This window comes from Hypanus sabinus, chromosome 19 (genome assembly GCF_030144855.1).
Source record: "Hypanus sabinus isolate sHypSab1 chromosome 19, sHypSab1.hap1, whole genome shotgun sequence".
In the NCBI taxonomy this organism is placed as follows: Eukaryota; Metazoa; Chordata; class Chondrichthyes; order Myliobatiformes; family Dasyatidae; genus Hypanus; species Hypanus sabinus.
In genome coordinates, this window is record NC_082724.1 from 43,015,444 (window position 1) to 43,027,105 (window position 11,662).

The following is an 11,662-nucleotide window of genomic DNA, read 5'->3' on the forward strand; positions in this document are numbered from 1 at the left end:
GCGGCGGGGCGGGGGGGGGGGGTTTGATGTCTTTTCTTTCAACAGCATCTGTGTTTTATTTCTGTATTTCATGTGGCTCTCTGGAGAAGAATATCAGAGTTGAATTGTGCATGTATACTTTGATAATAAAACGAACCTTTGGAGGTCAGTACATAGAGGAGTGGCATTTATGAGGCTATAAGAGACTTGGAATATGGATAAAGTACAGGCAAAAGAGATTTGTTAATTTAACATCCTATATTCAATGATCAGTGCTAAAATCCTAAACCAACTAGCCAAGACATGGGGCCAAACTGCAAACATTGGTGCCGTTGAAATCCTGAAAACCATAGCCTTTGGTTCTCCGAAATTAATCTCCTCAGCCTCCCAGCAACCGGCAAGATCACGATCACGACCACGACCAACTCGCAAGCGCGCGGGTCACCTTGATGGCCGCGCGCGCGCAGGGGGATGCGCGCCCCCGATCACATGGGCAAGTCACGCGCCCCCGGGCCGAGCCCTCTGCGCAGGCGCAGTCTGGCAGCAGTGGCGCCCGATGTGGAGACGGGCTGTGCGTGTCGGGGTTGTGAGTTGGGCTCTACGGCGAGGCCTGTTCACCATGCAGCTGAAGACGGTGGAGTTTGAGTCGCTGTTTACCGATGGCCTGAAGTGTGTGGCAGGTGAGGGGCAAAGGGGCGGAGTGAGGTTTGTTGGTAACCACTACGTCGTTGCGTTCATCCCCCGCCGCTGCCTGTAGGCCTGATGCAGCAGGACCAGCGCGATGTGTCCGAGCCCTCTCCCCTTCTCGGCTTTTGCAGTCATTTCCACCCCCTTTGTTTCGCATGGAATAACCCGCAGTACACTTTCCCCACTTCCTCCAGAATTGTTCGGTAAAAACAACCACGAGTTGAGAATAGCTGGCGGCGCCGTCAGGGATTTGCTAAGCGGGAAGCAGCCCGAAGACGTGGACTTCGCCACCACGGCCACCCCTGAACATATGAAAGATTTGTTTCAAGCTGCTGGCATTCGGATGATCAACAACAAAGGGGAGAAGCATGGCACCATTACTGCAAGAGTAGGTCTAAACTGCCATTCTGTCCCGTTTCGGTGGAACTCGAGGCACGTTGTGTAATTAACTGTGCTAATAATGTCTCAAAACATTGCTCTCAAATTCTTTCTCTTTTATTTTATTTATATATATTTTTGTTTTGAACAGGGATGGGCTGTGAAGCCATTTAGACTATTTTGTTTTATTAAGGTAAATTCATAACTTTAATGGTCCAGCTACTCTTGATTTAACAACTGGCTGTAAAACCATTTCAGATGAATATGTAGACTTATCTATTAAGGGATTAAAAAATTAGATACTACTGCTAATCTCACACCGGAGTTTAATAAGCAATTTATTAACTTATACACATGTTCAAAATAGAATTCAAGTAATCCACTGAGTTGAAGCAACATACACAATATATACTTTTTTTGATGAGTTATATATCAATTCACTTACTGTATATATTCTACTCTGGTTTCATCTGATTTGAAACTTTTGATCTTCAGCATTTTATGTTATCTTTCTACTTCTTCACCATAATGAAAACCATCGCCAAATATACTTTGAAGAATCTTTATTTGTAAACTGAAATGGATTATGGTGAGCCTGATATGTTGAATATTTCGCTCTAGTTTATGAAGTTCTTGCCAGTTTAGTAACGTTTGTTGTAATTTGATCAAAACAAGATTGATAAAGTCATTCTGAGCTCATGATAGTCTAATGTACCTATTTTAAATACCTGGTTCAGGTGCATAATCAGAACTTTGAGATTACTACATTGCGAGTTGATGTTGCAACAGATGGAAGGCATGCTGAAGTAGAGTTTACAACAGATTGGCAGACAGATGCGGAACGAAGAGACCTTACAATCAACTCCATGTTTTTAGGTATTCTAGTTTTAGGTTGTATCTCTGTTGTCTTCTGTTATATTTTTATTTACATACTAATATGTTTCCCCACGATGTGATTGTGGTGTATTGAAATACTAAGTTCTTCATTTTCTTCTCAGGCCTTGATGGTACTTTGTATGATTATTTCAATGGTTATGAGGATCTGAAAAACAAGAAAGTCCGATTTGTTGGTGATCCAGCACAAAGGATACAAGAAGACTATTTGAGAATAATGCGATATTTTAGGTTGGTGTAATTTTACTTTACCTAATTAAAGCCATTTCTAATGTTTTAAACCATGTATGGGTTGAAGCAAGTTTTGGATTCTGACAGAAAACTTTGCTGAATGACTTATAGGAGTTGCATTCTTTTGTTCATTCATGTTCAGTAATCAGGGACCAGAGATATAGAAGGTATATGTAGAAACAAAATCATTATCACTTATATAGTTTAAAAACCAGTCCAGTGAAGATGTTCTAAGGCTTATTTATTATCAAAGTATGTACGCAGCATACAGCTTGTCTTCAGCTAGCCACGAAACAAAGAAAACCATGGAAGTTGATCAAAGGAAAACATCAAACACATCACCACCCCTGCCCACAATACAAATAAAGTACAAATCATGCAGTGGCTGCAAAAGCATCAAACACCCCCACATAGAAAAACAAATTGGGCAAACTGTGAGAACAAACCCCAGCCCCCCACCACCAAATTAAATTGCTCAGACGACAACAATAAGGAACAGGCAAAAACAAAGAACCTAAAATACAAAACTGAATGAGTCCAACCATATCCATAAATCACAGAACTTTGGTAGCATCCTGCGGCCTCAAGGAAGAGGAAAGTCACTTGAACACAGAGGAGATAGGCAGTCACCCACTGATGCCTTGTCTATGAGGCTTCTCAGTTATCCAGTTCATTGACTATCAGGCAACTGGACTCGCTGTGTTGTCCAGAAGACATTTCGTCATCATCATCTGAGAGGCCTCTTCAGTTCTGGTCCGTGGTGGGTAGTTTTCCAGTTTATAAACTTGTTTGCTTAAAGGTATAGCAATCACATGAGGGTCATTATGAGTTGCAGAGGTTGTGAGAGGGTCATTCGTCTTTGCATGAATGGGGGTGTGAATGTGGTGTTAGGACTACATGGTAAGTAGCTGATGTATAGTGATGACTTGGCTGTATCTATACCTGAAGGACAATAGATATTCCTTTGATAACAATGTGCACATTTTGGAAAGGTGGTTTGAAAGTGGGGTTAATGAAGCCATCTTTGTCAAACTGGAAAACGCATCCCTGAACAGAGGAGGTGGGGTACGATACCATCTATCAGCTACTTACAATACAGTCCAAGTATTTCTAACCCAGCATCTCCACAACAGTTCACACCTCTATTCATGCAAAGATAAGACCAGTGATGATCTTACTACTTCTGACTCTTGATGGCCCTCGTGTGATTGCTATACCTTTAAACAATTAAAGAGCTTATAAGCCAGAAAACAAACCACCACGATCAGAACTTGAAGAAGCCTCTCGGATGAGTGGCGGAATGTCTTCTAGACAACACAGAAAATCCACTTGCCTTGATTTATTACTGCTTGACACCTTGGCAGGTAGTCATCACTGAACCCTCGCTTGCCTTTCACGTTCGCCTCTGTTTCAGTCTTCCTTGATGCTTTAATCAGCAAATAATAGATGTTTTCATCTGCAAAATGGAGTTGCTCATGGGCTTGTGCCCTGTCTCAGCTTCACCACGAGGCCCATACTTGTCTCATGGACTGTTCATGGAGATAGCAGAGTTCTCAATCACTCAGACAATCTTTAATAGTTTCAGAAACACATTTAAGATAAAGAGAAGACTAACAAGAAGTGAAATAAACAGTTTTGTGTACTATCTGGAAGATGTCACCTGAGGAATAGCTTGCTGGCACCATCTTGACTGAAGTTCGATGATGAAATTATATGAGAGATTACTTTGAATTTTGGAAGTTTCTTTTATAGCTTGGACAGGGTAATTGTAAATTGATGTGTATCAAGTATAGCTATTTACTATCTTCCTCTGCTTTTGGTTTCATTTTTTTAGCTTGTAATTAAGTATTAGCTTGCAGTATGTAGCCATGGGAAGAACCACTGCTTCACATTGTAAAATATGCTCAAAATATTTAGTAAAGTTTTCATGTTTGAGAAATGTTTAACATATAGTTCATACTATTTTATTAGTCTCTGCAGAGCTTTTTCATTTATTTTTTTAAAATTTGGCACCAAATCTCTTAAAAAAAATTATCATGTTTTTCCTGAAGCCAGGAATGTATTTGGTAAATGGCAGATTAAATTAGAATAAAAATGTCAAGATACTACAGAGGGATTTTTATATCTGCGTAATTGCATTATTTAGTCACTCTCCAGATTACTGCTGTCCAATATAATTACAGAGAGAAGGGCCTGAATATAAGTTATGTCTGTTGGAGAAGGACTCTGTATTTGTGGGTTCCCTCTATGCTGTCAAGTTGCAACCATTAATATCTAAATTGCATGTTAACAATTGTCCTTCTGGTAGTGTTTTAGGGCTTGCAAATTTCCAGGCCTGCTGGCACCAAGTTTTGAACCTGGTTGCATCTTAATCCCTGTATTTTATTTTCACCCATATCATGGACTAAATTCGTGTACATGTATGTGCTTTCACCCAGATCCACATCCACATCCACTGGTGCAGGAGATCTGACCTCTCATGCTGACCTTGTGCTGTTTTCCTGCATTTTTGATGCTGGCTTAATTGTAAGTGAGACAACCACCAACAAATCAATATGTATATAAAATCAGTTTTTGTTTGCTTTTGGAACAAAATGCTGCTTTAGTTATACTGATTAATGAAAGCTGAATGGCAGTTTGTAGGAAATTCATTATCTGAGCCTTGGCGTAGGCATGGCTATACTCCCACTCCTGCCCCCCTCCCCCCAACATGCTTTTATTGCGCTACCATTTTCCCCAAAGCTATCCAAAACACAAAATATAGATCCACTTGTCTTGTACTCATTCTTGCTTGTTAATGTGCCAGCATGTCTGCAGCAAATCCTTCCCTTGACAGGAGATAATTGCAAGTTAGGAGCTACGATGGTAATTGTTCTGTTTCAGTAGTCCTGCAATGGTCATAACATTAGAGAACGAAGGAGCAAAAGTACTAAGCGGAGCTTCTAAGATGTAACTACTATTCTTTTAGTAAATACTAGCTGAGCAATACTATCAAAAATCAATATTGGTTTTTTTAATAAATGAAAATTCTGACGCAAGTAATCACCAGTATCTTCTCAAACAATGTTTCATATCTTTAGATTCTTCTACCAGTGAAGTTCTGGTAAACTGAGGGATCCCTACAATGTAGAGCCCTACCCTAAGAACCACTTTAAGCTTACCCTTCTCTCTGCAGTCAAACCAGTTAGTAAAAGGCTTACTGGACTTCTACCTATGCAAGAGTGGCTAGATTGATACTAGTCGGATTTAGATTAATAATATTTAAATAAAGCTTAAATCTTTGGCGTAAAATCTAGTTAATTCTTCTAATGATTTTATATCTTGTAGGTTTTATGGCAAGATTGCTAAAGAATTGGGAGACCATGATCCCAAGACACTAAAGTCGATAAAACAACATGCAAAGGGCATGGCTGGAATTTCTGGCGAAAGAATCTGGTTTGAGCTGAAGAAAACTTTAGTTGGAAATCATATTGCTCACCTTGTCAGTCTAATGTATGAACTGGATGTAGCTCAGTATATTGGTAGGCATATAATTCTTCGTATTTTATTGTTGATGAGTATAACAAAATTTCTTGATAGTTTTGGAGAATTTTTATGATTTTTTTTACCTTAAATTTCTTTTTGTCTTTGCAGGATTACCAGTTATTAATGGCAACCTGGGGGAACTGAACAGGGTATGCAAAAATGTGCAGCATCATTGTCCAAAACCCATGACAGTTCTCTCAGCATTGTTTCGAACACAAGATGATGTTCTAAGACTTGACTTAAGGCTAAAGATTTCAAAAGAAGAAAAGCAACTTGGCTTATTCCTAGTTAAGCATCGAAGAGATTTGATAAAATCTGATGGTTCTGATCCATTAAAACCTTATAGAGATTTCATTATTGATGTAAGTAGTGAATTATTTCAGGAAATTGGGGAAAATAGAGGCAATTTGGATTTATGTAAAATATTTGGTGGGAGTGATTAGTTTTAGTTTTTATAAATGGTAGATTTGTTTAGATCAGCAGCTTTTACAATTTGTGCTAGTATTGTATGACTTTCATTGCTTTTAGAAAATACCAGTGAAAATTACTTAGTAATATAACAAGCACTTAGCTTTTTCAATATTCAGTTTTAGATATTACTCCTTCAATTTAATCATGGTGTGTGAAATTTGGTTTACAGCTTTATCAACTTGATCAGTCATCATTAGTTGGGTATTGAGATCAGGCTTCAAATTAAATGCAAATAAGCTTTTTTGACTAATGGTGAAAACTTGATAAATATCTAACATTTGTCAACATAAAATTTCTCTTGAATCTCTGCCTATGTTTTCCATAATCAGCTCCTTAATTGCTTGTTAACACAGCAGGCTGCAAAGAGTTGCTATCTCTTGGTGTTGTGTGTGCACTTATTCAACAGGTTACAGTTAATTTGATCTGTTTTCTGCTCAATTTTCAGTCCAGAGAACCAGATATGCAAAACAAAGTGTGTGAGTTGCTGAAGTACCAAGGAGAGGAGAAGTTACTGAAGGAAATGGAGCAATGGTCCATACCACGCTTTCCTGTCAGTGGCCATGATCTACGAAGAATAGGAATAGTTTCTGGAAAGGAAATTGGGACAATGTTGCAAGAACTTAGGGATAAGTGGAAACAAAGTGGTTACCTGATGGATAAGGAAGAACTATTGAGTTTTGTAAAAAGTCCTTGAATACTTCTGACTGGCCTCAGTGATTCAGGCATTGAAATCATTCATTGTTTACTCAGTGTGTGTGTGTTAGACCTCTAGCCATCACTCTTGGTTTCTAAATTATGTGTACAATATATATGCTTCATTTATTGTAAGTTCAACTGTTTTGTTTTCTTGTGTCACTAGGATCACTATTTTGATTGCATGTTCACTGGCTCTGTTAAATAATTGGATTCTACTCAGTTGGATCATATGTACAGATGACTGGTTAATTCTGTTCATGTTTGAAATTGAAACAGCTTTTATTATTAGAAGTATTGCTGTTGTGTTAGATGATATACCATCAAGAACTAGATCTTAACCTGCTTATATAAATTGAGTTTGTGTTCACTCACTAATGTTCTAATTTGAATAGAATCTAGTATGCAAGATATTTAAAAAATTAAAAAAAAACTCCCTACATGAAAAAAATTATCTTGTTTCCCATGATCTTTACCTCTAGTCACAAACAAAATCATTTATCCATGCAAGAGTGAGGTTGTGACTTGAAGCTTCTGGTCTGCCTCAAGATCAATATTGCTGTGAACAGATAAGCTAAGGTTGTGAAAAGAAAATTTTAAAAGTTTTTTTTCAGAGTCCTAAAATTTGTTTAAGTTGATTTAAGCATTGTGGGGGAAAAAATTAGAGGCTATTCTGTCAAACATTTGCAATTTGAAAAGATGTGTCTGCTTCTAACACTATCCCAGCAGCCCATTCAAGGCATCTACCATGCTGTTCAAACAAAAACCGCAGGCCCTAACACTCCAGGTAAAACAACCCAGGTTTGTCCAAACAGATACAACTCTGTTTGGGTTACCCGGAGAAACTGGAGGTAGTAAAACATTGCATACACAATGGCCATAGGATTGACCTGCACAAAATTACTGTGCTGTGTCAGTGGCTTTTGGGACCATCTGGTAAAGGAAGTGATGGAAATAAGCTAAATTTTAAGAAAGATAAAGTCTTGCTCTAAGTAAGAACTGGAATTTGATTGTAAACAAAGTGGAACAGCAGAAACTTGACAACAGGGATCTGTATACCACCAAAGTAGAAGTGCCTAAGCATCATCCCTAAAGAAGATTGTGGAGTTTTTCATTGAAATGTAGGTAAAAATCGATATCTGTACCTGGCTGGAAGTCTGAGAAAAGTTTGTCATTTGCTGAGGAAGCATTAGATCCTTTTCAAACAAGTAGCTTATTTGCCTTAATTGATCTGGGCTTAGAACATAAAAGTTGGGAGGTTATATTGCAACTTTACAAATGCTGGTAAATAATACTTGGGAGTACTGTGTGCAGTGTAGCTCTGGTCACTGAAGAGGGTGCAGAGAAAGACATTATGGGGAGAGTTTGGAAAGGCTGAACTTGTTTTTCATAAAGCAATGGGGACTGAGGTGTGATGTGCCAAAAGTTTAGTTATGTGAGTCAAATAGGGTTAAATAGTTATAGGGTAGACATCTTTTCTCCCCAGGGTTGGGGTATCAGTTTCAAGAGGGAACTAGTCTAATCTGTGAAGGAGTTTAAAGGGTGTCTAAAGAATTTTTTAAGGGGTTGATAACTTGAATACTGTCATTAATTTCATTTCAGAGGCATTTAGACATATTTGTATGTGTCGGGCATTAAAGGAAATGGACCTAATGTTTTTATGTTACCTTAAGGGAAGATGCATTGATTACTTAACCACTGTTCCTTGTAGCATGCCAAGATGCATTCTTTGGACAAATGGCTCATCCTTTGCTAATCCACAAGACTGCTATGCTTGCTTATTTTAAAGAGGTTGAATATTAGCAGACGCAAAATGACTGGGGAACGAGGGTCTTCTGAACTAATATCATTAGTTTGTGTTACCTTGGTGCATCTTAAGTTGGGGTGTTGCTCATTCATTAAGAAATGTTTCAAATAAAGACGGTAAGACATAGGGCAGAATTAAACCATTTGATTATGGCTGATTTATTTTCATTCCCATTTCCTTTCTCCTGCCTTCTCCCATAAACTTCCCTTTCTAATCAGGAACCTATCAACCTTCATATTAAATACACCTAATGACTTGGCCTCTACAGCTTTCTGTTGAGATAAGTTCCATAGATTCACCTCCTTCTGGGTGTACAGGAATGAGATATGCCAACTAGTGAAGCAACAACCTGCCACTCAACGTCAGTGAGATGAAAGAGCTGGTTGTGGACTTCAGGGCGGATAAGATGAAGGAACACATACCAATCCTCATAGAAGGATCAGAAGTGGAGAGAGTGAGCAGTTCAAGTTCCTGGGTGTCAATATCTTGGAGGAGCTAACCTGGTCCCAACATATCGATGTAGTTATAAAGAAGTCAAGACAGTGCTGTACTTTTATTAGGAGTTTCACGAGATTTGGCATGTCAACAAATCCACTCAAAGTCTTCTATAATTGTATCATGGAGAGCATTCTGACAGGCTGCATCACACTGGTATGGAGTGGCTACTGCACAGGACCGTAAGAAGCTAAAGGTGGTTGTAAATTAGTTAGCGCCATCTTGGGTACAAGCCTAAATGGACATTGAACCCTTGGATGCTATCTCACTTTAAAAAAATACATACAATTCCTGTTTTTGCACATTTTAAAAATCTATTCAGTATACCTATACTGTAATTGATTTACTTATATTTATTATTATTACTTTCTATATCATGTATTGCATTGAACTGCTGCTGCTAAGTTAACAAATTTCACATCAGATTTTCACCATAACAAACCTGATTCTGACCCTGATCCTCTGGTTAAAGAAATTCCTCATCTCTTCCAAAGGGATACCCTTTTATTTTGAGCCTAGATACTCCCACTATTAGAAACATCCTCTCTGTCCACTCTATGTTTTTTCAATAGTAGGTTTCTATTCATTTTCCCACCCTCTTAACCCCCGCTCTTCTAAATTTCAATGAGTACGGACCAGAGTCATCAACACTTTTACTATCATTCCTGGAATAATTATAAACCACCTCAGAACATTCTCCAATGCCAACACATCCTTTCTTAAATATGGAGGCAAGAACTTGCTATTTTCTTGAGTTTCGCACTCTGTGGCTATGAGCTGGTCTGAAATCTGGACTGATGGGATGAAAGCCTTTCATTCATCTAAGGATCAGATGTCTTGTGGAGAGTGAGGTGTGGGTGGAGGCAAGTAAAGATGTGCTTGGTGATGGGATCCCGTTGAAGATGGTGAATGCAGAGGCTTATGGGGTGGTATGTGAGGTCACGAGGACCTTTATCCTCAACTTTATCAGTTCTACCAAAGGGTTTCAGCCAAAATGTTGACTACTTTTTTCCATAGATGCAGCCTGGCCTGCTGAGTGTGTCCAGCACTTTGTGTGTGCTACTCGGATTTTCAGTATTGGCAGATTGGAAATTGAGGAGATGCAGGTGAAGGGAACATCAATGGTGGAGGAATGAAAACCTCTTCAAAAATGGAGACTTCTTCAAAGAAAATCAAATCTCCTGCAATTGAGTAGCATCTCCATTAACCAAAAGACTCATTTAATCTAGGATGTTATATTAACACACAGATCAGTTTTGCTGTTGCCAAATCTCCTTCCTTCAGAACTTCACACATTTCCTTACCTAACTATTGATAAAATGATCATTTATGAAGGCTGAAAAATGTTCCTTTCTTATTGCTGCTTCTTTGAAATTTCTGCTTAAATTGATATGACCAGAGTCTAAAAGACAACTCTTTGCCCTAATCACATCTCAGTAATTTCCAGGTAATTTGATACTGAGGTCAGTGTCACAGATCAGTAACTTCATTAAGATTAAGTAAAATGAAAACAAAACCCATGTATTGTAACTTCAAAAGATTAAACTAATTCAAGAGAAGATACCGGAGTCTGAAATGAGACCATAAGACATAGGAGCAAAATTAATCCATTTGGCTTATCAAGTCTGCTCTGCCCACTCAATCATAGCTGATCCTTTTTCCCCTTCCTCAGCACCACTCCCCAGCCTTCTCCCCATCACCTTTGATGCTATGTCCAATCAAAAACCTATCAACTCTGCATTAAATACACCCAATGACCTGGCCACCAGAGATGCTTGCAGTAATAAATTCCACAAATTCACAACCCTCTGGTGAAAGAAATTTCTCCACATCTCTGTTTTAACTGGACACTCCTTTAACCTGAGGCTGTGCCCTCTTGTCCTAGACTCCCCCACCATGGAAATATCCTTTCCACATCTCGTTTGTCTGGGCCTATCAACATTCAAAAGGCTTCAATGAGATCCCATCCCAGTCATCCTTCTAAATTTCAGTGAGTAGAGACCCAAAGCTTTCAAACATTTCTCATATGATAACCCTTCATTCCTGGAATCTTCCCTCTGAACCCTCTCCGATGTGAATACATTTTTTCTTAGATGGAGAACCCAAATTGTTCACGATCCTCAAGGTGAGGTCAAACTTGGTGCTTAAGCAAAGCACATACATGTGGCAGCATGATAATGAATGCAATTCACATATTTACACATATAACAATGAATTATTAAAATGAATAAGAATGCTTAAACAACCTATACAAGATTACTCAAATATTAAATCAACAACACATTTCCCTGCTTAGCTATAAACTTCAACTATATATATCTAACTAAATACACAGTATACAAAATAAATCAACTACTATATACAGCCACCCACAGCAAAGTAGATTTTAAATTGTCCCATTCAGCCCTAAACATTTTATTTGCTATGGAAGAGTCTAGATCTTTACAGTCACAAAAGCCAAATGCTTGCAACTTTCCTGAAGCTCTTTGAACTCTTTCAGCT

General features: G+C 38.5%; 1 protein-coding gene across 1 annotated transcript; it reads left to right on the forward strand.

Moving 5' to 3' along the window:
• The first annotated feature begins 510 nt into the window (after positions 1-510).
• trnt1 (tRNA nucleotidyl transferase, CCA-adding, 1) lies at positions 511-8,798 on the forward strand. The gene is made up of 7 exons (XM_059944358.1): positions 511-659; positions 861-1,054; positions 1,782-1,920; positions 2,043-2,169; positions 5,497-5,690; positions 5,803-6,056; positions 6,611-8,798. Exons 1-7 carry the CDS (start codon positions 536-538, stop codon positions 6,857-6,859), a joined length of 1,281 nt encoding a protein of 426 aa, XP_059800341.1. The 5' UTR covers positions 511-535; the 3' UTR covers positions 6,860-8,798.
• The last annotated feature ends 2,864 nt before the right edge of the window (positions 8,799-11,662 follow it).